This window comes from Oncorhynchus gorbuscha, linkage group LG08, assembly GCF_021184085.1.
Source record: "Oncorhynchus gorbuscha isolate QuinsamMale2020 ecotype Even-year linkage group LG08, OgorEven_v1.0, whole genome shotgun sequence".
NCBI lineage: Eukaryota > Metazoa > Chordata > Actinopteri > Salmoniformes > Salmonidae > Oncorhynchus > Oncorhynchus gorbuscha.
The window spans coordinates 14815599-14842295 of record NC_060180.1 but is presented as its reverse complement, the minus strand read 5'-3'; the positions used below and the strand labels follow the sequence as shown (position 1 = coordinate 14842295).

Genomic DNA, 26697 nt, shown 5'->3' with positions numbered 1-26697 from the left:
TGAAAATAGCCAAGTGTGATTACACTGATGTTTTGTACGTGATTGTGCCGCTTTCATACAGATTGCTAAATGACACGCTCTACCTTCACTCTTGTTGCAGGTTGTTGTCTCGACGACCGTCAATGTGGATGGCCACGTCTTGGCTGTCTCAGACAACATGTTTGTCCACAACAACTCCAAGCATGGGCGAAGGGCTCGCAGACTCGACCCTTCAGAAGGTACGCCTCCTTATCTGGAGAATGGTAGGCACCTTTTACACCCTGTTCTTTGTCATTCCTTCCATTTGCCCTCTGTTCATACACTCTTCTAAGTCTGTGTTGTAAGTCGCTATTTGCCTCCCTCATGCATACTATTTGAAGTGGATTGGAAATTGTATACAATAATCATTCTAAGAATGATAGTAATTCTGGTAATTTGAATGATTTTAAAACCATATACTATTTCCAATCTTGTCCAAGTGTTAAATTGCACATAAAAGTTTTTAACCTATGCGAAACAGGGTAAAATTGGCAAATAAGTCACAGTGAGGTCGATTTCCTGTTGCTGGGCACTGCAGTTTCAGCTGAGTGGAGAAATGAGGGGATGAAGAAGGGGGCAGGTGGAGGGAGGGGGGGCTAGGAGAAAAAAGGAACTTACTGTTTTTCTTCCAACTGATTCCATATGATAGACTGATTGCCTGCTCGGCCAAAAGAGAGGCAAGCAGGACCTCCAAACCATGGGAAATCCAAAAAGTAAAATGCACTGAACATAACCTTCTGACCCCTCCTGGCCTCCTCTCGCAGATGAGAGCACACACAGCTCAGAGATTATGTAAAAAACAGAGCAGACCAATTGTGCAAATTGCTTATCTTCAGATTTCAAGAGGCAATTATGGCTAGGCAAACAGTCTATATACACACACCACTGCCTGAAACGGCCTTCCCTCCACTTTAATAACCATTAATGGTCCTATCACCAAAAGCAAATGTAACGTTTAACACAACAATAGTTCTAAAAAAAAAACTGACAAGACAATTAATATATCTTATGTAGTCCAGTCCTAGTGGGGGATAAGCTAATCTATTTGTTTTAGTCTTTATTAATGACTCCTCTACTAGAGGACAAAATCAAATAATTAAAGTCCTGCCTCAAGCATCGAAGTCATTATGCTCAGTGACGTTCTGTTGTGTTGGTGTCTGTGTCTCACGTTTATGACACGGTAGGTGTGGATCGCCTAGCAACCTGCGTCTTAATGAGGAGAGCAATTAAAGAGGTTGAGCCCTCTCCTCCATGTTCCCCCCATCCCACGGGATAGTGTGTGTGTGTGTGTCTGTGTCTGTGTCTGTGTCTGTGTGTGTGTATGTGTGTATGTGTGTGTGTGAGTGTGTTATGAGGGTTCCACACAGATTTCCCCTGCCCACCCCTTTCCTCTCCTACTCATTCTTCAAAGCGCAAGAGCAGTAGGCTTGCCTCGCATAGCCATCTTCTTTCAATAACACAATCTGTCATAGTATCTTTTGAGTGCCCAAATCACCAGATAACTTTCATTTATGGAGTTTGAGAAAATGGCACTTAACTATAATACCGAAAATGTAACTTTCCAATATATCTCAGTCTATTTTTTATCCCAACATAATATACTTGAGTGTAAAAAACAAACACTCTGTGTGTATTAGCAATGTACCGTAGCTCTTTAGCTAAAATGTTGCGTGTTTGCCTCCCCCACCCCCGACACTCATACACGTGACACATGAGAACAGGATACTCGGTCGTAAAACGTAATCACATCCATGTCTTCCATAGAGTTCTGACACCAGGCAGGCAGACAGACAGCACCCTTTAAATTAGCAACACATTCTTCAATAAGTGTTCACTGGGTGAGAGCCTCAGACATGGCTTGACTGTCTGTCTGTGTCTGAGAAAGCAAGGCATACTCTCAGTTTATTGTCTCAACGCTGTGGTGACAGTGTCAGGCTGCTCAACAGGTGCTGCCCCCTATTGGTGCTGAATGGGTATTTATTTTACTGACACAACTGAACCGTGCATGTTTGAACAGTCAAACATGAATATAAAAAAATCCTTCAATAATACATACACACTTGCAGACTCACACACACCCCCTCATACACACTCACTCCACCTGTTCCTTAGCCACGTTCCACCATAGAGACTTGGAGAATATGGAAGACTCAACATAGAGCCTGCAACGCCCCAGTCATTTGCATGCTGTAAGTGGCTGTAATGCTGTTATGGTTTATGCAATAAAGACAAGTGAATCCAGTCTGCTCCATCTGAAAGATTGCGAGGGAGAGAGTGAGTGTGAAAAAGAGAGAGAGAGAGAGAGAGAGAGAGAGAGAGAGAGAGAGAGAGAGAGAGAGAGAGAGAGAGAGAGAGAGAGAGAGAGAGAGAGAGAGAGAGAGAGAGAGAGGAGGGGGGGATAGAGAGAGAGGGGTAACAGATGGCCCAGGGAGAGTTAAAAGGTATAATCCCATCAGCTGCACTATCATCCGACCATCTGGACATCCCACAGCACAATTACAACACATTTCAGCAGGCAGAACAAAGGACGCAACATCGACGGACACATCAGACCTGTTTGAGTGCCTCAGTAGGCCTACTAGAGCTTCAGACGGAAGTTGGCTTTTAGCTCAGATCTAAGATCAGTTTTCTGTACTTTAATGCTAACTTGAACCATTAGGAAGTAAAGGAACCAAAATGTATGTTGAATCTGCACTTAGAGCCATTTGACAACAGTAACATTATTTAAGAGAATGCGCACAGATAAACCAATATTGTTTAAACTACTTAAAGATGCATTATGTAGAAATCGCTCCGTCATTTCCTGATTGCTAAAGTTCTAATAGTTTGCCTAATTTCAGTTTATGTGACAATACAAGAAAGTATAGTTTCGAGAATTATTGTACCACATAAACCGCTGTGAAATATATTTTTCATAACCAAAAATATTATATTTTTAGCTGTTTGAAAATGGTGTAATAAACCGAAAGTAAAATAAGCAAAAATTTGACTTAAGAACGGGAAGTATTGAAAGTATCGAGTGCACATAGAACAGATCTACCGCTTCTTAGACTTGCTTTCAATGACAATGACAGATCTATAACACACATTTCTATGTGAATGTGGTCAGGTCACCCAAAAAGTTACATATTGCAGCTTTAAAAGTACAAAGTTTAGTGATGCACAGACAGACCTTGTTTTAGCCATCCTCATTCCCTCCCTGCAATGTCTATCATCTGCTGCGGGGAATTGTGAGTGTCTATCATCAGATCGCCTGCGCTGCCTGTGTAATCCACTTGGCCACGGTTCCCATTCAGCACATGCTCCCCTCTCTGTCTGTGCATTGAGACATATGCAAATTTTCAGGCAGAAGGGTGGACGGCTTAGGGCCCCGGTCGCTCCCTCTCCATGGGTCCTTTCTATGTGTGGGAGGGGGGCGTTGGGATTTCCGAGGTGGTGTGTGGGTGTGTGTGTGTGTGTATGTGTGTAGGTTTCTGGCTGCAGCTGCCCCCCAACAACCACCATCAACAATCCCATCTCTCTCTCTCTCTCTCTCTCTCTCTCTCTCTCTCTCTCTCTCTCTCTCTCTCTCTCTCTCTCTCTCTCTCTCTCTCTCTCTCTCTCTCTCTCTCTCTCTCTCTCTCTCTCTCTCTCTCTCTCTCTCTCTCTCTCTCTCTCTCTCTCTCTCTCTCCCCCTCGCTCCGTCTCTTTCTGTTTCTCTCTCATTCTCTCGCTCTCTCCCTCTCTCCCGGGTCCAAAGTCAATTTGTGTACAGTCATTTTGAAGGGGGAATTATTTGCCGTAATCGGCAGCACTGATGAAGGTCACCTCCTTTGAGGGGACACGGCGATCCCACAGAGAGATGGTCTTCTTTCAGATGCTCTGCTTAGCAATTAAGCAAAGCAAATGTCACTCGTCCAGACCTCAGAGATGAAATTCTGTAAGGGGTATTAGCATGAAGTCAACAGCGGATGTTAAAGTCCGATTTCCCGCAGTGTTTGTGTTGTGTGTGTGTGTGTGTGTGTGTGCGCGCTTGTGCGCTTACGCGTGTGTGCATGTGCGCTTCATGGGGAGAAAGCAAACATAACCTGCACAGCCCCAACAGCAAAGCAAACAAAGGGAGATGTCTTGTCTGTAGTGATCCATATAACAAAGGCAGATGGGGATTTACTTACTGAACTGGAGTGATAATAGGAGTTCAGCAATGTGCTCATATAAATAGTAGAACACGTTAAAAGTGTGCAGTTCCCATTGTATTCACAAAATATAGAGGTAAAAAGATTGCATGTAATCTTGCTGTTTTATGGTTAGCTTTCCTGCTATGCCTGATGTAAACGTGGTGTCAGGGTGAGCACCATATTAAGGTAATGCATCAAATGACAGGAAGGAGGAGTTTGATTAGATTATAATAAACTCACAGCCCTCTGATGAACGGCAAAGCTATGTAGCAAAAGTCATGGCAGATGAAAAGCATTGTAATAAACCATGTGAAATGGATTGAATTGATCACAAAAGGCAAAAACTGAGCTTGAATAATTCATGAATTTATTCATGTTGTGAAACTGCATTCTAAACAACATGCTAGAACGGAGGGAACAAAGACAGTGGGATGACATGAAACCAACAACATTGCTTTGGCTTGTCATTTACATTCTACAGCTTTATTCTGGACTCATATGAGATGTGTTTAGCTTTCAAACTCTACTGTACGTGCAGGGCTACGCCTAATCAATTTTGATAGCTACATTTGCACTGACACATAATTCGCTACACCAAATCATTTCCCCTCACGAGCCCAGCGCTTAGCCTTTGTGAAGTGGACCGTTTGAAGGGTCTGCTTACATCACTCCAACATGCTGATGAATGATTTTTATTCTCGTGCCTAAAAGGACAAATCCATCATTCTTTCTCTCTCCAGGCTTATTTCCATGATATGTCTTTCTACTGGGATAAAGACATCAGGCGATACAGAGGTGTAGGTACTGAATAGGCTCTTCTTTCCTCTGTGTTAAGCAGCCACCCCTTGCATCAAGGCCATCAGCCCCAGTGAGGGATGGACCACAGGAGGGGCCACTGTCATCATCATTGGGGACAACTTCTTTGATGGCCTGCAGGTCGTCTTCGGGACCATGCTTGTCTGGAGTGAGGTACAGTATTTTTTTTGTCACACCATTGATTTGATTGAATTTCAGCCTAGGTTTTAAGTATCGTACTGTTTTTACTAAACATATCCTATTAGAAACTGAAGCCTTTACTATAAAAACTAGTAACAATAGCCATTATTTTGTATGTTTGTACGAGACTTTAGTAGGTATGGTCAGACTTAATGGTTCCTGTGCCCCGTCATCCAGCTCATCACCCCCCACGCCATCCGCGTCCAGACCCCTCCCAGGCACATCCCTGGTGTGGTGGAGGTCACGCTGTCCTACAAGTCCAAGCAGTTCTGCAAAGGGGCTCCTGGAAGATTTGTCTACACTGGTGAGTCAGGATGCTTAATGCTTCTTTCAGTCTCTCCTCCCTGGGTTTAGTGCCCTGACTATGCATCCTCTCTGGAAGAAACACAAACTCTGTTCAAATTCCTTAAAGTAGTCACTAATCTGATACATTTGGATAAAGAAAACAAGGGTTTGCTGAAACACATAACTTTTACCCATCCAGTCATTTTGCATCTATGGTTAGGCTGGAAGTAAGGATGCATTTTCACAGCATAGGAACAGGGTCCCAGTGTCAAGGCAGTAATGATGGACTAACCAGGCCCCTGCTTTCTGGGTCTGGAATGTTCAATGTGTGAGAACTGCACCGCTAGCTAAAGGTGTTTGGTGGAAGGACTTCTATGAGTGCAACTTGATCTCTCCCTGAACTGCCATTAGAAGTCAGCGCTGCCAAGATCTGTTAAATTCAATCTGTCAGGATAATTCACTCTGCCAATTATATTTCTCTCCTCACTTGTCAGATATGCATCTACTAATTTTCAGATTTTTTCAATATATTGTAATTATAATGAAAGTAGTGACTGAACTAGAGAGAAATAGAAGGATGCAGTTAAGGATATTCGTGAGCGTGTGTGTGTGTGTGTGTGTGTGTGTGTGTGTGTGTGTGTGTGTGTGTGTGTGTGTGTGTGTGTGTGTGTGTGTGTGTGTGTGTGTGTGTGTGTGTGTGTGTGTGTGTGTGTGTGTGAGTCTTGTGTGAGAGTGTCACACCATAAGTATAGGTGGATTATCTTGGCTAACAGAGGGATGTGGTGGTCTTATCTGTCATCATTGGTGAGGAGGCAGAGGTCATGAGGGTCAGGGGCTGTCTGACCTGGAAGCCTCCGTCTGTTCTAACACCGATGGCTAGAATGAGACGAGGCGCGTCAAAGCACTCTCCCTCAAAAAAAGTGGAGGAGTGTGGGTGAAGAGGGGGGGTGGACCCCCTTAAACCCCCCCCAGACCCCTTCCATCCTGGGCAGCTGTTTCTCATCAAGCCCCCCCCTCCCCAAGCCACCCGTTCCCTTCCCCTCCAACTGTGCAGTCTGGCCTAGCACTCCTGCGTTTAACCTCCCTAGCAGAAGCAGAGCAGAGGCCAACAAGGCACTGGGATAATGAAACAAGAGTGCAGTGTGCTGAGTGTGTGAGCGTATGTGGATATGTGTGAAGCCTGGGAAGGTGTATAAGTTAAGAGACATTATTGGCTTCTATAGCACCCCGGTAAATGTGCCAGGTCTCTTAAGAACAGACCCCATTAGTCACACGGGCTAAGCGGATTGGGATGATTACCATCAGGTTTTACTGGGGGAACCTGTCCCCTTCTGGATCTATGTTGATTTCGTTCCTTTTTCCTTCTCTGGTTCCTGCTCTGTTCCAGTTAGTCGAAAGATACAATTAACCTGGGAGGCAATGGAAGTACAATTGATTAGTGTGGTGAATTAAAAGGGAGAGCCACCAATAAGACAAGTCTAGCTCCTCAGCCTACTGCTATTCCCAGATTGGATCACCCTGATTGTACCAGGGTCGACATGAAACTGTTAACGAGCTCCGGGAACTTAACGACAGAATTAACATGGACTCCAGATGTACAGTAATTGCGAGTTGATAGGGGGACATTACCTCTCGGACAGTTAAGTACAACGTGGACTGGCAACAAAAAGAGGCCATTCTCTTGTCATTTCAGTGGCCAGGCAACGTGTGGGAATCAAAGGTCCGTTTATCAAAGCTACCCTTCAAGCGTGACTTTGCGTCATGTCGTTGAGAGAATCGCTTTTAGACCTTTTCATGTTGACTCTTCTCGCCCGACAGGCCCTAATTGTGGAGATTTAACTCGCTCAATGTAATAAATTATCACAAATGACCAAGAGTCAACATAGAGTACATTGCAGTCAATTCTAACAGCAGAGAGTGGTGTCTTGTTGGATTAGTATTCTGGACCACCTCCAAAACTAACAATTCAGTCAGAGGATGTGAGCACCCTGTAATGTACATCAATAATCCAGTATGCATTGAGTATGTTCAATCATGGGAACACCAGCTACAGAGGCACATAATGCTGCAAAACTTGAGAGTATGCTTTATTAAGCTATGTACTGCAGTTAGCAATGTATATTTCACTGTGGCCACAGGCCTATTATAAGTAATACAACAATTGCTTCATAATCATTTACATAATCCACACATGCTTACTGTATCAATGTTTACCGAATTGTTCTACTTTAGGGAAAGGACACAGTGTATCCCAAACAACTGGTTTAATCAATGTTGTTTCCACATAATTTCAACCCCCAAAAATCTATGTGATGAGGTTGAATCAACTCGGAAAACTGATTGGATTTGCAAAAAAGTCATCAACCTAATAGCATTTCGTATTTTCTTTTCACCCAACGTTTAACCTAAATCCAATGACACGGTGACCGTTTTTGTTGATTTCACTTTGAATTCACATTAGTTGACAACTCAACCAAATGTAAATCAAAACTAGACGTGGAACTGACATCTGTTCCCAGTGGGTTGTTGTGGCTTGTCCTGTATCTGATCCATCTATTGGTTATCAATTGGTCAGGGGGACTGGAGGATCAAACTAAGTTAGCAAGGTTAGCAAATCAAAAAGGGACAGGTCCAGCTGTCCTCTAGTCAATACTTCACACTTTATTAACTACTGCATAGAGGATCTGTGTTTGCTCTTAAAGGGCTTTTACAAACGCATGTGACTTCAATTGGGTAAAACGTATGTGATTGCTTTTTACCATAAAGTTACTATAGGCTGACGCCAGTGCAAAAGAGTAAACTATCAGTAAAAACATTGACTTTGAAACCCTAATTGCATGAGAGCTTTTGGTTTCAAGCTAGACTTGATTTCTATAAGAGCTACCCTCCCAGGACCACTCCCTATGGAGACCCTTAGTAATATGGAGTGCTGGCACTGCTGCTAACACACTCAGCTACTATTTATCCTAATCAGTGACATCCCTATACCCGGGAATTGTGTTCAAATGAACCCCTAGCTCGCCCCAGAAATAGCACATTAACCGGGACCCCATTTGTCATGGGTAAATTGAGGGTCAGTAAACGTCGCCTGTATCCTCTATTGGGGATCCAGGACATGCATCATAACGTTAGGAGAGAATGATAGATGAAGGGTAGCTGTCACACATTTGTCAGCGGGAAAGGAACATTATTTGCTAATTTCCCAAGCTGGGAAATGACAGAGTGCTTCGTTTTCAGACCTTTGGTGAGCAGTTTGGTTTCTGTGTTATTAGCACAAGTCGTGTTTTTTTCTTCTTCTTCTCCCTATAAGGCTGACTGTAACGAGTGCCATTTATCTGATCTCACAGAGGGCTGCTATGTAACACACTGGGTCTGGGTGAAGGGTTTTGGATGATGCTGATGATGCCCCATACAGTGAGCATCTCTTGCCAGGTATGAGTTGAGGCTAGACAGCCTTGAAGGCTGATGAATCACAAAGTTTTCTTGTCAAGGTGACAGTATCGACTCCACTGCACCAGAATCTGACAAAATGGCTATACGGCAGTCATTCATCAACATAAGGACAAAGGGGTCATGGGTGATTCACTGAATACTGTTGGAGATCAAGACATGTCAGTCTGGTAGGGGATGGAAAATAAGGTCGTTAATACTGTTTGTACCTTCAGAAACTATTCAAACCCCTTGACTTTTTTCACATTTTGTTGTGTTACAGCCTGAAGACAAAATTAATAAAAACATATATAATTCTCACCAACTACACATACAGTTGGGAAGAATCTGATCTTCGTCGAGGTCACAACAATAGACAAACACAGTCTGCTTCAACTAATAACACACAAACAATTATACGTTTTCATGTCTTTATTGAACACACCATGTACACATTCACAGTGAAGGTTGGAAAAAGTACGTGAACCCTTGGATTTAATAACAAGTTGACCCTCCTTTGGCAGCAATAACCTCAACCAAACGTTTTCTGTAGTTGCGGATCAAACCTGCACAACGGTCAGGAGGAATTTTGGACCATTCCTCTTTACAAAACTGTTTCAGTTCCACAGTATTCTTGGGATGTCTGGTGTGAAATGCTCTCTTGAGGTCATGCCACAGCATCTCAATCCTGTTGAGGTCCTGTTGAGGTCAGGACTGCCTCAAGCTTCAATTGGTGGACAGATAGCCTTACATTCTCCTGCAAAATGTCTTGATAAACTTGGGAATTCATTTTTCCGTCGATGATAGCAAGCTGTCCAGGACCTGAGGCAGCAAAGCAGCTCCAAACCATGATGCTCCCTCCACCATACTTTACAGTTGGGATGAGGTTTTGATGTTGGTGTGCTGTGCCTTTTTTTTCTCCACACATAGTGTTGTATGTTCCTTCCAAACAAACACAACTTAAGTTTAATCTGTCCACAGAATATTTTGCCAGTAGCGCTATGGAACATCCAGGTGCTTTTTTAGAGAACTCCAGACATGCAGCAGTGTTTTTTTTGGACAGCAGTGGCTTCTTCCATGGTGTCCTCCCATGAACACATTCTTGTTGAGTGTTTTACGTATTGTAGACTCGTCAACAGAGATGTTCGCATCTTTAGCTGACCAAGGTTTCTTCTTAACCTCATTGAGCATTCTGTGCTGTGCTCTTGCAGTCATCTTTGCAGGATGGCCACTCCTAGGGAGAGTAGCAACAGTGCTGAAATGTCTACATTTATAGACAATTTGTCTTACCGTGGACTGACTTTTAGAGATACTTTTGTAACCCTTTCCAGCTTTATGCAAGGCAACAATTCTTAATCTTAGGTCTTTCTGAGATCTCTTTTGTTCGAGACATGGTTCGCATTAGGCAATGCTTCTTGTGAATAGCAAACTCAAATTTTGTGAGTGTTTTTTGTAGGGCAAGGCAGCCCTAACCAACATCTCCAATCTCGTCTCATTGATTGGACTCCAGGTTAGTTGACTCCTGACTCCAATTAGCTTTTGGAGAAGTCATTAGCCTAGGGGTTCACATACTTTTCCCAACCTACATTGTGAATGTTTAAATGATGTATTCAATATAAACGAGAACAATTTGTGTGTTATTAGTTTATGCACACTGTGTTTGTTTATTGTTGTGACTTAGATGAAGGTCAAATCAAATGTTATGTCAAATGTATGCAGAAATCCAGGTAATTCCAAAGGGTTCACATACTTGTTCTTGCCACTGTAATACCCCATCATGACAATGTGAAAACATGTTGCTCATTTATTTAAAAAATGAAATACAGAAATATCTCATTTACATAAGTATTCACACTCCTGAGTCAATAATTTGCAGAAGCACTTTTGGCAGCCATTACGGCTGAGTCTTTCTGGGTATTCTGGGTACGTCTCTAAGAGCTTTCCACATCTGGATTGTACAATATTTGCCCGTTATTCTTTTCAAAATTCTTCAAGCTCTGTCAAATTGGTTGATTAGTTGATCATTGCAAGACAACCATTTTCAGGTCTTGCCATAGATTTCCAAGTAGATCTGTAACTCAGCCACTCAGGAACATTCACGGTGTTCTTGGTGACCAACTCCAGTGTAGGGCCTTGTGCTTTAGGTTATTGTCCTGCTGAAAGGTGAATTCATCTCCCAGTGTCTGGTGGAAAGCAGACTGAACCAGGTTTTCCTCTAGAATTTTGCCTGTGCTTAGCTCCATTCCGTTGATTTTTTATCCTGAAAAACTCCCCAGTCCTTAACGATTTCAAGCATATCCATAACATGATGCAGCCACCACTATGCTTGAAAATATGGAGAATGGTACTCAGTAATGTGTTGTATTGGATTTGTCCCAAACATAACACTTTGTATTCAGGACAAATAGTTAATTGCTTTGCCACATTATTTGCAGTATTACTTTAGTGCCTTGTTGCAGGATGCATGTTTTGGAATATTGTTATTCTGTAAAGGCTTCTTTCTTTTTCACTCTGTCAATTAGGTTTTGTGGAATAACCACAGTGTTGTTGCTCCATCCTCAGTTTTCTCCTATCACAGCCATTAAGCTCTGTAACTGTTTAAAAGTCACCATTGGCTCATGGTGAAATCCCTGAGTTTCCTTCCACTTCGGCAACTGAGTTAGGAAGGACGCCTGTATTGTTGTAGTGACTGGGTGTATTGATACACCATCCAAAGTGTAATTAATAACTTCACTCTGCTCAAAGGGATATGGTCTTTGTGGTTGGATCTGCGTTTACCTTACAGGTAAGGTATGTGTGGAGTACAAAGATGAGGTAGTCATAAAAAAATGATGTTAAACACTATTATTGCGCACAGAGTGAGTCCATGAAACGTATTATGTTACTTGTTAAACAAGTTTTACTCCTGAACTTATTTAGGCCATAAAAATAGGGTTGAATACTTATTGACTCAAGACCTTTCAGCTTATCATATTTTATTCATTTGTAAACATTTCTAAAAACATTATTCCTCTTTTACATTGTGGGGTGTTGTGTGTAGGCCACTGACCCAAAAAATGTAATCCATGTTAAACCCAGGCTGTAACACAACAACATGTGGAAAAAGTCAAGGGGTATAAAGTGAAGGCAGAGAAGGCACTGTATGTTGTTAAAAGTAATGCTATCCTACACTGCAAAGCTCACAATTATGAACATTTATGTTGAGTGTTGATATTTACTGTAATGCTTGTCAATCAATCAATCAATCAAATGTATTTATAAAGCCCTTTTTTACATCAGCCAATGTCACAAAGTGCTGTACAGAAACCCAGCCTAAAACCTCAAACAGCAAGCAATGCAGATCAAGATGCTATGCATTTTACATGTAATGCAATGAATATTGATGTGTACCTTGACTGACCTCTTTATCCTCACTCAGTTGGACAGAGATCCAAAGTGATATAGTCTTCAAATCTAAAATGAAGCCCTTTGCCGCACTCCAAGCAGAAACGGTTGGCTTTTGACAAAAAAAACTGCAGTTCAGTAAACATGGACTCCTTTATCAAAGCACATCAGTCCGGGGCCTTGTGCTGTTCAGTCTGTGTATCGGGTCTAACCTTACAGCTCCCCTCCGCCCTTCAGCCCAGACTCTCTTTGAAGTCCCGGATTTGGAGCAGATCAGATACAGAGCCTCCTCACGGTTTCCTCCCCTGCAGGGCAGGGTTTGGTAGCAGCTAGTCAGGGATGGGGTGTGGCCTAGACACACTGTAAGATACACTATAATCAAAGCCATTCACAGAGGTATGTAAACAATGTAAACAGATCTGTATAAGAGGGGCTTCCAATGGCATCTCTTTTAACCTAAGAGTGTAGTGTAGTAATATGAGCAATGTATAGATAGCTGATGTTGCCATCACTGTTACTCAGTTCCCCTGTCTGTCTCATTTACAAGCCTGGTATTTAGCTGTAGCTCCTCATGAGTGACTGAGACACTCGTCACCTAGTTACACAGTCTCAGCCAGAGAGCCTTTGTGAACGTGTGCAATGTTTCAGGAGAGGAAGGTCCTTTCGTCCAATTAGAGGGCTGACTTGACACACGCTTTCCCACTCCTTCGTTTTCAAGCAGTTTGTCAGGTAGACTTTGAGGAGCACACTGTGACATTATTTCACACAGTGGAATCATTAACAGTCCTGGGAAATCCTGCGCTGGAAAATGTATCGAAATAAGTGGCGGCAGATGAGCATGTGTTTTACCGCATTGCATCCCTCTGTAGAATGTATTGCAAGGACTGGCTTTACAGTTTAAAGGATAGTATCAGTACAGGGGTGTTTCTCTATAAGGATGATAGGCCTATTCATTGATTTGGATTTAATTGGCACCTCTAAAAATTGTACTGCATTGTTAGATACAGGGGTGGCAGGTAGACTAGCGATCAGAGAGGCGATCAGAGAGGCGATCAGAGAGGCGATCAGAGAGGCGATCAGACTAGCGATCAGAGAGGCGATCAGAGAGGCGATCAGAGAGGCGATCAGAGAGGCGATCAGAGAGGCGATCAGACTAGCGATCAGAGAGGCGATCAGAGTGGCGATCAGACTAGCGATCAGAGAGGCGATCAGAGAGGCGATCAGAGAGGCGATCAGACTAGTGATCAGACTAGCGATCAGAGAGGCGAGCCAGCAACTGGAGGGTTACTAGTTCCAATCCTGGGTCTGACGGGAAAGAACTGGTGGGAAGTGAGCTGGTATCAAATCCTAGATTGCGTGCCCTTGAGCAAGGCTCTTTACTCCACAGAACAACTACTCCACGGGTGCCCAGTGTGACAACCCTCTGCTCCAGCCTGTATATGTAGAGGGGGTTGGAATAAAAGCAGAAGTCAAATACCAGTTGGACCTTGTGTACAATAGACGAATAAAGTAATCTTAATCTTAGATGATGTCTGTTTGGTAACTGTTCTCCATTTTGATATTCCTCAATAAGGCACAGTATTAGTCCTGTGCAGCAAGATAGATGAGGTTTCTCTCCCCCCCCCCCCCTGTGCCCCATTTTCACTATGTTCCACACCCAACGGGCTTTAAAAGAACTCCATCCCCATCCCCCTATTCCCCATCCCCACACACCCACCTCCACCACTGCCTTTGATTGAAATTCATCTCAAGTTTATTTGAGAAATGAATGAGAGATGCTGCACCGTATTGACTTTGAGAGGATAACACAACTCATCTTGAACGAGGGGGAAAACGCAGCGGTAATTTAGCCATCATCGATTTGGCCCCGTCCATGTATTGATCTTCATTTTACAATATTAATTTGCGGCTGCAATCAGCTGTGAAGGGAGGCCATTTGATTTCTGTTGGACAGGAATGTGTGAAAGTCCCTCTCTATGTCCTTTGAGGAGGGTACCACTCATTTTAGATGTCATCGCAAGGGAGCGAACAGGTGTCTCCACTAATTTCCAATACAGAGATTAAGGGAATTTTGAGAGTATGGAATTGTGAACTGATAAGAGTACATCCCTTCCATTTAACCTGTGTTAATTACATTTGATCTGTTGCAGAAGCAATATCTGGTGGAATTGTAACTGTCGCTTTATCTCGCTGTATGTCTCAGCTCAAAGTTCATGAAATTTCAATGAACATTGATTTCTCTCTATTGATTCATCTTACCAGCAGATCTTTGAAATGTTAATTTCCTGCTCAACCTGAGACTCCTGGAGATGGAATAACTCCCAGTTAGCTTGGCTTGGATGGAGAGCATAATGGTCAGTGTTAAATGCACTGGTTTGGTTTGCTTGGGTTTGCCGTGAGTTAAGATTGGTTGGTTTGGGCCTCCCGGGTGGCGCAGTGGTTAAGGGCGCTGTACTACAGCGCCAGCTGTGCCATCAGAGTCCCTGGGTTCGCGACCAGGCTCTGTCGTAACCGGTCGCGGCCGGGAGGTCCGTGGGGCGACGCACAATTGGCCTAGCGTCACCCGGGTTAGGGAGGGCTTGGTCGGTAGGGGTGTCCTTGTCTCATCGCGCACCAGCAACTCCTGTGGCGGGCTGGGCGCAGTGCGCGCTAGCCAAGGTGGCCAGGTGCACGGTGTTTCCTCCGGCGCATTGGTGCGGCTGGCTTCCGGGTTGGATGCGCACTGTGTTAAGAAGCAGTGCGGCTTGGTTGGGTTGTGTATCGGAGGACGTATGACTTTCAACCTTCGTCTCTCCCGAGCCCATACGGGAGTTGTAGCGATGAGACAAGATAGTAGCTACTACAACAATTGGATACCACGAAAAAGGGGTAAAATTCAAAAAATAAAATAAATAAATAAATAAAAAGATTGTTTGGTTTGAAGTTGGGTTCTGACTGTATGCTTCTTTTAGATCTCTCTCCACAGTTGAAATCTACAGTATATTACTGAACAGCAAGACCTCTAAATGTCTCATGTTATCCCTGCAGCTGTATCACCTGTTTAAGTCCACCTATTTACCTTCAATAACACAGAGTGATATTGGCCTTTTTTCATCCCTGTTTGATCCTATTCATCTCAGTAAAATTATGTAATATCCTGTTGTGATTATGATACTATCTGTGACCCATATCTGTGTTGCAGCTTTAAGATGATCTCAGGTGCCCATGAGGCTTCAGGTAGATACTATCACAAGTTACAAACTCACTAAAACCTAGTTTGCCTCGTTCTGTTTATCTGCTACCCTTCCAACTCCCTCTACACCTCAGTATAATCTGTGGTAGAGGGAAAGAAAATAAAGACGTGTAGGACGAGTGGAGATAGGCTCTAAGCAGTTAAGGATAATTAGTAATAGCTGGCAAATGGCAACAAGGCTAGTATTTATCTCCAGGAAAGATAGAGTTGTCGTAATAACCAATAATGGCTGGCAAGAATGCTAGTAGCGCTCTTTGCAAACTTCCATTCCAAGACCACAGACTTAACAAGGAACCATTTCCCTTAAATGTACTGCTTAGCTCAAACATTTCCCCCTGTTACTGACTGTTACTGCAAGCCAATACAGTACATGACTTCAGTACACTGCCACGTACTGAGAGCATGCAGGCGTATTGCCATATAAGCATTTTCATCTGCCAACGGCGGCCATGTTACATTGCTCCTCTAGAGCGGTTACTCATGTCCTATTTCTAGAGTACATGGAGAAGGAGCAGTAGACCGTGCTCAGATGCATGTTTGGCCATCCACTCTGCATTTTAAGCAAAGACACTGGGCTCGGAGCCTTCTGGAGTGAATGTGTTAGGAGCATGAACGGATGACAGAGTAGATTAAGGGCATTAGATCAAAATAAGAGCGGGAAGTACACATGCCAGGGAGAGGAATTCCATTGAAATCCTGCCATAGATTGTGTGTGTGTGTGTGTGTGTGTGTGTGTGTGTGTGTGTGTGTGTGTGTGTGTGTGTGTAAGTGCTTGAAATGAGATTTGATATGGTCACAGCTGCACACCAACTCATGCATTCAATTTTTTTTAAATTCTGAAACATGACCATTCACTCACTAGAGTGAGGAAATTACTGAAACATTCATAAAGTTTCCACTCGGCTTTTGCATCCAAAAAATGAACTCTGCTGGGCATTTACATTTTTTAATCCTGTGCATCCTATTCAAAAGTGACCGTAATTTTGCTTCTTCAGCTGTAAACTATACATCAAATAAAACGCTATAATGATTGGCATGACTTTATTGTTAAGTGCTAAACATTTTATTATGAACACAAAACAATTATAGATTCTCATAAGTGATGAGGAAAATACTAAGTTGAGCTAAACAAGGTGTTTCAAGCTGAATTGCAGGTTCAGAAGACGAGAACATTTTATCAGTCACTTTTTTTCACACTCTTTCTTTATTCTCGCTCTTTATAACTGGCAAAGTATTGAAATGCAGCCCTTGCCTTACCTCGCTGTGTCTCTTTCTCTCTAATTATCCGTGAGGTCAGTAGGCAAAATGGGGAAGAAGCCAGGAGATCAATACAAATTATCCCTGAGCAAACCAGTGCTGACAGTTTGAATTGCAGCATATGTTTACCCAAAATCAGGCAATTTATCTTAATATCAGCCGAGTAATGCAGCAGGGGTGAGAGGTCAGACAATCTCTCCACCTCATAATTACCCGCCTCTAAAACAGGAAAGTGGTATTGATTGGCTGCGGGCCGGGAAGCGGTCGTGACTGGAACGTGCCACCCCCCCCCCCCCCCCCCCACACACACACCACCACCACCACACACTCTCCAGCCAGACTTCCACCCAGAGCAGGATTTATGGGATGTGTGTGGAGGGTTTCATGTTTCCTCACCGTGGCTGAGAACCCTCGCAGGGGGGCCAGCTCCCCTCCCTAGTCTACTCCAGCTCTCCTCTCCTCCTTCGCTTACCTCTCACAACACTGCACTGGGCTGGTGGAATGATGGAGATGAAGCTCATGCTGGCGGTCCAAGGGCATCCTAGAGTACAGAGCTACAATATACTAAAGGGTTAGAAGAAGGTGTTGGGCGGTAGCTAAGTTGGGGGTGTTTGAGAGAGTATAGTGGTGTATGTATCATAAAACGGAACTCAAGTGTGATTGTTAAGAAATCAACCTAAATTAGATGGAATCTATTCAACTCAAATATGATACATACTATAATACAATGTAATCATATATTTAATGTACAGAAATAATACAAGTGCTCAGTATATGTCGTCATCAGTCCTTATAGGATTATTGACAGTTTTTGTCTCTGTGTATACATGGTCGACTACAGAACTGTCAACTCATCAACTGACAGCACCGTTTAGCGCCAATGCAAGTCTCCATCAGCTGTCAACGTCATTTGCATGAAATCGATAGCAGATGGAGGTCTGTGTCACCAATTTCATTACGCGGGGGTTGTTACAAAGATCATCTCCATGATAGATGAGATTGCGACACGTCGACATGCACTGCTCATAGCCCAGAGTTGCACCCCAATCACAGAACCTTGAGACATGCTTTAATCCATATTTTAAAGTGCAAGAGATAAGAGACATCTTGTTTACTATCTGTGGTATGTGATGCTCATGTTCTAGTCCCCCTTTCCCCCTAGACGCCCTAGTAGTTAAAGTAATTTAGTGTTTTCCAACAGAAATGATAGAGAATTAAACGTCAACTATGTTTAAATGTGTTTGACATATCAAGATGCTCAAAAATATTTTTCAAACTACATACTTCAGGATTACTGTAATTGTAAATACTTCCAAAATACGCATACTTCTCCTTTATTACCCTGGTTTTGTGGTGCAGCTAGCTACTGTATCTGTACCCAGCATGCCCGGCTGCATTGTTGAGTGTAGTGTGTTGTGCAGTGTAGGCCCCAGCTGAGGCAGAGGACAGGAGAGCATGATGCATCACCCAGTGAGAGCCTACTGACAGCCGGGGATGATTGATGGCCTGATTATGGAGTGTTTTTTACAGATACACAATTTACATCACACTGGGCAGCGGGGTCTGGCAGGGCTACAACACACACACACACACACACACACACACACACACACACACACACACACACACACACACACACACACACACACACACACACACACACACACACACACACACACACACACACACACACACACACACACACACACACACACACACACACACACACACACACACACACGCCTTGTGTACAGAAATAACAAAAGAAAGAGGGCAAAATCCCAGCTAGGGCCTTGTCATGTGAGATCAATACCACGGATCAATCCTTTATCATGGAGAAAATGGCGTTCCCTCACGTTCTAAAGCGGACCTTTGTCGTTCCGGGATGCATGATGAGATGTCAAATCAGATTTCCAGGAGTGTATGTTGTGACGGGCGGCGTGTGGTGCGTTTGGTTGTTGGAAGCTCACTTTATGTGGTCAACAGCCCTGTACCTGTCTAGCAACGATTTGGTAGGTTGTGTGTGCGTGTCTGTGGCTCCCTGGTCTGTGTGTCAGTGGCTCTGGCTGTACGTTTGGCGTTTGTGTTTATGTCCTCTCGTGTTCAGCAGGTTCTGCGAGCCTTATTCCGTTAATGCTGAAATTACATGCTGAGTAATGAGTGATGGGCCAAATTACAGGCTGAACAATGAATAGAGGCAGGCAGCTCTTATTAGTCTCCACAGAAAGCCATTGATTTATGACGCACCGCCGCACTCGTCTGAGTTACTCTGCTGAAAATGATATCTACATTGAGAAGTGATGTTCTCTATTAAGTCGTTCCTTCCCCCGTTCCCCCTCCTCCCCCTTCCCTCTCTCTCTCCTTCCTCCCCCCCTGGCCTACGGGTGTACATGACTGTTTAGAATCAGCGAGCGCTGTAAGGAAGCCTTAAATTACCCATTATGACTGTCAGACATAAAACGCCTTAGTCTTACCAAAGTCTGGCTTATGATTCATTTACTTTGTGCCTCTGATTCATAGCCCAATACGGCTCGCTGCTCCAGATGACTATTTGAGGGGTGGGTGAGATTGATCGCTCTGTGTGATCTGCTGTAGTATTTCAGTAGAGCAGCGGGGTGGTACAGTAGGTGCAGCGTCGGAGTGACAGCAACTCGCGCTAGATCAATTTGTGGACAGGCCTTTCACAGATTATTAAAGCTTGGTTTGATTAACACACCCCACTATGTCATTTGCACTCAATATTCCCTGGAAGATAAAAAGAAGAGCGCCCTGTGAGAGATATGCGACCTGCTCTAGACTGATGTACTGCATCATGTCATCATGGCTATTTTGCTCAATTAAAATGTACCTGGATGGAGAGGATTTGTGACACTTGTGACACAGTATTCATACTAGCTGCTGTGCATTGCAGACATTGGTTTATAGAGTAGTTATTTACTTCACTACACATGGTCTAACCATTGGATATTTATTTGGATTTTTCTAGCCCTCAATGAGCCAACCATCGACTATGGATTCCAGAGGCTGCAGAAGGTCATCCCCAGGCACCCGGGTGACCCTGAGAGGTTACCAAAGGTCAGTGTTACATCTCATCTTCACAAAAACCGACAAGACAACACCACACCATACACACACCAAAGCTGCTAACCCGACAATATCATCAATGACCAAGAAACAAAACAACATCAAAAGAAGTTCAAACCTTTTAACCAAATAGAAATACAATATACAAACACTCTGGTGCCTCCATCTAGCATTGATTTGGGATTGTATTGGTTTAGTGAGAAGCGAGAGAGGGAGGCGTGCGTGTGGTAAAATAGCTCAATCAGACATCTTTCCTCTCCAGTAGTCTGTGGAGATGATAATCTACTGGTCGTCTGGGCCATCATTACCCCACTCATGTTTTCCTTTCATTCTACACAGCTCCATTTGGTTTAATCTGTTGTTTACATGACTACGCTCGTAAACCCCCCCCCCCCACCCCCCGTCTTAGTGTGGCTAATAAGGCCAGGGACACATTATAATGCGTTAGGTCTCACTGCTTTCTTTAGAACTCAGTAAAGGTATTGAAAGACTCTTTATTTCCAAATGCTCGTGACACTTTTTGGCATATTTCAACATGAAAACAAAACTACATATTTCAGCCATTCTTTGATTCCCTATTATGTCGATTTACTCTGATAAAATCTATTACTGGGCTCATCTGATTGTGACCCTGCTAATTCCCATTGGGTATAACTGGCATTCCAGTTGCGTCAAGTGTAATATTATGACTGATTAGTTTGCATAGACTCCCTTGGCATGTAGCAAAGTGGTGACCACCTCAGAGTTTTAATATGACCATAAAGCCTTTTAAGACCTTATCTATTAAAGCCCAGCATGCAACACTGCAATATCATTAACGTCCAATGGACAATTTAATAAAGACCAGGCTGTGTGGTGTAGTATGGACACTGGGCTAAGTCAATGGGAAGATATACGACATCGCAGCCAGCAGTCTCTGGTGCACAATATGAAGTGTTTCAATTAGACTTTGGTCCCCGTGGAAAAACAACACCTGGACATGAAATGTTACTCTAATTTCAACAGAACATTTTGTAAGACCAAAGGAAAGGTTCACTTAGTTTTTATGGCTGTGAGTTTCTCTCTAAGTCTCCCTGCCCTGGGTATCTGTCGGCACACTCAATTTAGTCAGTACATCTACAAAAAAAGTTAAATTTACAATTTGAATATGACAAGGAATAAATACAGTGATGCATACTTGTTTCACAGCATCCATTTTTTCTTCTTGGAGAACAAAATGCCTTTTGGCGATAAAACAATCTTTCACTCAGAATCTGAGATGAGTTTCCTCAGTGTGCTTACTTACTTACTATAGCAGGGTCTCCCCCCAGCCCTCACATGGCCCAAGCTCAGAGTGAAATGAAACCCTGCACTTCTAATAAACAATATACATATTTGATTTGCTCTCTAATGGACCCAAATATGGGGTTCAGGGGGCCAAGTAAATGATCCTACAGAGTGATTCATCATTGTTAAGCTTGCCATCGGAGGGTCGCCTCTCGGGTTCAACAGCAAAATCTCAATATAAGAGCCTCAGGCTACCTAGCATGTACATTGTGAACGAGAAGAGATACTGCGTGTAGAGAAGAGACATTATGGGCTGCAGGTGAAGCGAAAAGACTCTATAAAAAGGAGATAAAGCTGGAGGAGGTGAAGTATGCATTAGCTGAAAGGCAAATCGACACCGCCCCCCTCAATGACTTCACCCTCCAGTTGATAATATTACGGCGCTATTGATTTCCACCAGCCTTTTCCCCAGGACCAGTAAGACACGTGGTAATTGTGAGGAGACAGAAAGCCAATATGGGCGTGCTCATGGATTGCAAGGGATGCACGCTAATATTGTTGCTACACTGAGAAAAAGGGGGGAAGTGTGCTCTGATTGAAGTTTTACCTTGTAATTTGAAGACAACATTGCAGATGACAGACTGACCCTAAGGGACAAGCAGCGATATAAAAATCCAGAGTGAGAGTCCAGAGTGAATATGAAAGTAAACAGTCAACAGTCAGTGAACAGTCAAGTGATGCGAAAGGAGATTAGTTTGCGGGCATGGCGTTAAGTGAACAGAGACTTAGGAATTCACCCTCCTTTTTAAGATCTTGTTATAAAACAATTTTAGATTCCTCCCATAAAAAATACAATTTATAATACAATTTTGTGCCCTGTGGCAGTAATGGACAAATAGACTAGATATCACATTGTAACACACTCAATTTCTCCTTTCTTCTGTAACAAATTAGATTCATTACAAAATTAAAAGCAGAAACTCAATATTGTTTTATTATTACATTGATTGCATTCGCTTCTCTCTTTTTTCCCCAAAATGAACACAAACCTATTCTTTTCCAATTCTTTGTGAAATCCACAAGGAGAAAATAAATATTACAAGTGTGTTCATGTCAAGCAATTATCCATGTATTTAAATGAATGTCTATTCTTGTGCTCTTTGAAGTACCTACATCTAATGGCCCTATCCTTCTGAATGTATTCATTACCTCAGGCTAGAGCTAACACAGTAATTGCCTTACAGTTTTATAATGGCATTACCACTCCAAGCTACATAACCTGGGCCCCCTTTTATTAACTGTGATAACATAAATACACAATCCTAGCTAATCTACCATGTGGAGAATCACATTTAGAAGGGTTTTAGGCTACCGTGTAAAACATGCAATACCTCAACATTTCTCAAGCCTTTGTCAGGTAACAACAGTTCATTTGATGGTTCTAATGGTGTCTAGATCTTGGCTGACCTGTGATCAGTTGTTGAGCATGTGTAAAACGTGTAGAACAAGGAATACCAGAAAAGCTGTCATGCCTTTGTCACAAAACAAGAGATCATCTACGGCTTTAATTGTTTTCAATTTAACATGGGGTTCTGATATGTCTGTCTCCATGACAAGAAAGCCAATTACATTTTATGCTGAAGCAGTATCCAGATTTACATGGAAATGCCCTCAGAACGCCATTCGGTGCTAATCGTATTCACAGCGTGAGCCGATACGCGTGAAAGTGTCTCGTCGGAAACAAAACAAACTCCTTGGTTGATTGGGTATCACACTTCCCATCATCCTCCGATATGACTAGGCTACCACTTAAGCATAGCCCTGCGAGTGAGCTTGGTTAGTTAAGACGCCACGCGGTAAACGACAGATTAAGGATGAGAGGCAATATCGTTTTCTCTCTTTTTTCCAAGCTGTCCTTATGTTGCTGCTGCAAAGTACCATATGGACAAGGATGGAGAGGAGGTTTTCAGAGAATGAAACATGGCTTGCGAACGTGACAGTCTTAATTGCTTTAATTGTTGTTTGAAATTGAGAGGCATGTAGAAGATCTTCAAATATGATAGAATAGATTATTGGTAATTATTAACTGCAGGAAAAAGGAAAGAAAAAACACTTTGTCTCACTCATCGAGCAAGAGAGGAATCTGTTCTGCCTGATGAGAACACAGCAAGACAGCTGGTCCTCTCATTTAGTGAACCTGCTTCATGACAACCATAATTCTTTATTTGTATGCAAACTAGATGCATGCAACGTTGAGCATACACACCAATTTCAGAGGTAAATGCTCATTTTAAAGAGAGCCACCCATCCGCTAACTTGGTGGATTAAGCTCTATGTTTCTATAAGAGCATGGCACATGCTAGAAGTGGCTTCTACAGCATTTCATCTTGATAAATCAAGGATTTTTAGGACGATATGGCTCTTCAGGATGAAAGGAGGCCCATACACACTCCATACACGCTCCATACGCGCTGCCTTAGAAACGCAGGCCAAGTCTTGGAGGCCGCTGTTTGAAGGCGCGATGGCTGTGTTTACATTCATTTACGGCAGCTGCCGTCTTAATCCCAGATTGCTATTGCCAAGTGATGGAACACTTCACACAAATTACTGAGGCCCGCGAAGGAAAACACGCAATGTGGGAAGAAAACAAGCGCCATCTGAGATGTTTCTAGTGACAGATTTGCATCGCTTTTAACCAGGGTTCTGACGGAAAGTCAACATACTGCTGCAATACAGCAGGTGACAGTAAAGAAGCATTCAAATAAAACACCACAGCAATAGCTCAAGCGTGTCTTTGTGAGAATAAATGCTCCTAAGTGGAGGAGATGCTTTTCCTAACATATTGCTTGGAGCATCACACTAAACAAAGCAGTGCTGTGCTCCATGAATGATTTCATTAAGTGCTCAATTCAAAGAGCAGATAAAAGCACACTAACACGCTCTATTCTGAAGTAGAGCAGGGAACAGGATCCAGGGCCAACTCCTTCTCAGTGTTAAGAACCAAAGCAACATGGCTAATCCTTATTGGTGAAGCAGGGACAAGCATGCAGACATGGATAAGAATACATCCCATGCATCCATGTCCCCGAGGCACAAGCACCCAGACTCTCGCTGGATGGGAAGTCATTTGTGAAGTCCTTTACAACAGCCAGTCAAAGAGGTTAATTGAAAAAATGTCTTAATGTCATTACGGCAGAACTAGATTAACCCAAGCTAATTCACTTTATTGTTCTGAAGAAAGGAGACTCCAGTGCTGAACTCTTGTGCAAACGCGTGCCCAGAATTAGAGGGTGAGGTGTTGTTTTTAAGGGCTACGCTGGTTTAATTAAGAGATGGGACATTATTCATTGTTCCCAGTGGTTCTAGGAAGAGTTGGTGGCCTAATGCAGTGTTGGTGCCTCTCAATACAGGGTCACTTTTATTTACCCACCTAACAAATACTTCTTATTGTACGTATATGTGAAGAAAAAAAATAAAGACTCTAATTGTTACATTCCATGTCATGGTGTTTGTTGAACAGTGTCATTGAGCATAGTCTGCCATCAACATTTCAATAATGTCTGTCTTTCCTATTTTTTTAATCAGGAGGTATTGCTGAAGAGAGCAGCTGACCTTGTTGAAGCATTGTATGGGATGCCCCACAATAACCAGGTATGCAGACTGACAGACACACACGTCTTACAGACAAACGAAGCTACCATAATGAATGACTGAGGGAGAGCAGCTCAATAACTCTTAACTTCTCCCTCCATGTTTCATAGGAGATCATTCTGAAGAGGGCGGCGGACATAGCGGAGGCCCTGTATAGCGTTCCCCGTAACCACAACCAGATCCCCTCCCTCGCCAACACAGCTTCCCACGGCATGATGGGAGTCAACTCCTTCAGCAGCCAGCTAGCCGTCAACGTGTCCGAGTCCCAGGGAAACGACCAGGGTAAGTGGAACTTATGCTTAGTGGTCAAGAATCATTCACAGTCAGCCAAGTAAGTCATGAATTAAAGAATACATTAATCCTATAGACCTTGAACCACCCCATCCTCCTCTTCTTCTTTGTCGGTAGGCTACAGCCGGAACACCAGCAGTGTGTCTCCACGAGGGTATATCACCAGCAGCACCCCACAGCAGTCCAGCTACAACTCCGTCAGTAACAGTATGAATGGCTACGGGAACTCTGGCATGTCCAACCTGGGAGTTTCCAGCTCCCCTGGGTTCCTCAACGGATCCTCTGCCAACTCTCCATATGGAAGTGAGTAGAGCTGCCATCTCAGACCTGTTCAGGAGGGAGCAAAGTTACACAATGTTCAGATGGAAATATATTGTGTTAGACTTGTCTGTCAGGTAGCGAATCAGAATCATGTTAGACTCTATTCTTTACATTTCTATAGGCAATTTTCTGAACGTTTCACCTCACTGAATACAGCCCAGTTTAGTCCGATAGCATGTTCTTACCCCCCCACCCCACACCCTGCCCCCCCATATCTTGTGTGCAGTTAAACAAAAGAGCGCCTTCGCCCCTGTGGTCCGACCCCAGGCCTCCCCACCCCCTTCCTGCACCAGCGCAAATGGCAACGGACTGCAAGGTGAGCCCCCCTCACCCCCTCATCCCTTCCCTTCGGACTACTGGGCAGATACCGCGGCTCATGCCTCTGTCCGGTTTGGTGAGGGACTAATCATTACAAATATGCATTTTAACAGGCTGCAATTTATTATTTACACCTTTGAGGTTACATTCAAATACACAAGCAAGCATGAGGGCACACACATGTACACACCCACATGTACACACACACACACACACACACACACACACACACACACACACACACACACACACACACACACACACACACACACACACACACACACACACACACACACAGACATGCAAACACACCACACACACAACCCATCCAGAATAGCAAATTATATATTCCAAGGTCTAAGGACAACACCTTCCCAGACTTGTTTTAGTAATTATGTTTATTAGTTTTTGTGTGTGTCATGACCAACATGATTGCTTTGAAAACAAGCTTAGCCGTAGTGTGCGCCCCAAGATTAATAACATTGAGCTTAATGAAGTGGGAAATTAAAGTTCATCTTGCTACACGATCATACTTATTAATACATGTTGTGCGGAAATTAATGAGCAATGCCTTGCCATCATCTGTGCTGGCAAACTTAAAAGCATTCCAACCATGACACTACAAATACTCAATGATTTTTCATCCTGGCACTTTACTAGCCACCTAATTGTTCAAAATGTGTGAAATACTGAGTATATTAACTCTCTGTATAAGCTAGAGTTGCTAATGATATCTTAGCAGATGGTCTGGGTAAAAGAATGGAAACTACCTTTGATCTCTGTCTAAGCTTGTGGATAATGATTTTGAAATTGGAGTAGTGTAGTGACTGTGGAAATAAGAGTGTAATGCAGTGGCTCCATCTTCAGTATGGAGAATGGTTGAGTCTGAGGGGAGTCAGATCAGTCTGAGGGGAGTCAGCTGAGTCTGAGGGGAGTCAGCTGAGTCTGAGGGGAGTCAGCTGAGTCTGAGGGGAGTCAGCTGAGTCTGAGGGGAGTCAGATCAGTCTG

At 43.3% G+C, this 26697-nt stretch overlaps 2 protein-coding genes across 5 annotated transcripts in view; one reads left to right on the top strand and one right to left on the bottom strand.

Moving 5' to 3' along the window:
• The window catches only part of LOC124041235 (transcription factor COE3-like), a 78543-nt gene that overhangs the window by 49342 nt on the left and 2504 nt on the right, over window positions 1–26697 (top strand). Inside the window, exons 8-15 of one of the 4 annotated variants that reach the window (XM_046358591.1) lie at window positions 101–218; window positions 5014–5144; window positions 5349–5475; window positions 19745–19833; window positions 24694–24759; window positions 24870–25041; window positions 25168–25353; window positions 25598–25765. In XM_046358591.1, the coding sequence (XP_046214547.1) occupies window positions 101–218; window positions 5014–5144; window positions 5349–5475; window positions 19745–19833; window positions 24694–24759; window positions 24870–25041; window positions 25168–25353; window positions 25598–25765 (1057 nt within the window). Of the gene's footprint in view, window positions 1–100; window positions 219–5010; window positions 5145–5348; window positions 5476–19744; window positions 19834–24693; window positions 24760–24869; window positions 25042–25167; window positions 25354–25597; window positions 25766–26697 lie in introns of all 4 variants that reach the window. The other 3 variants (XM_046358590.1, XM_046358593.1, XM_046358592.1) reach the window with 3 other exon arrangements.
• mgmt (O-6-methylguanine-DNA methyltransferase) overlaps window positions 22076–26697 on the bottom strand; it is a 44244-nt gene continuing 39622 nt past the window's right edge. Inside the window, exon 6 of the mRNA XM_046358595.1 lies at window positions 22076–25377. The gene's annotated coding sequence lies outside the window, so the exon portion shown is untranslated. The remainder of the gene's footprint in view (window positions 25378–26697) is intronic.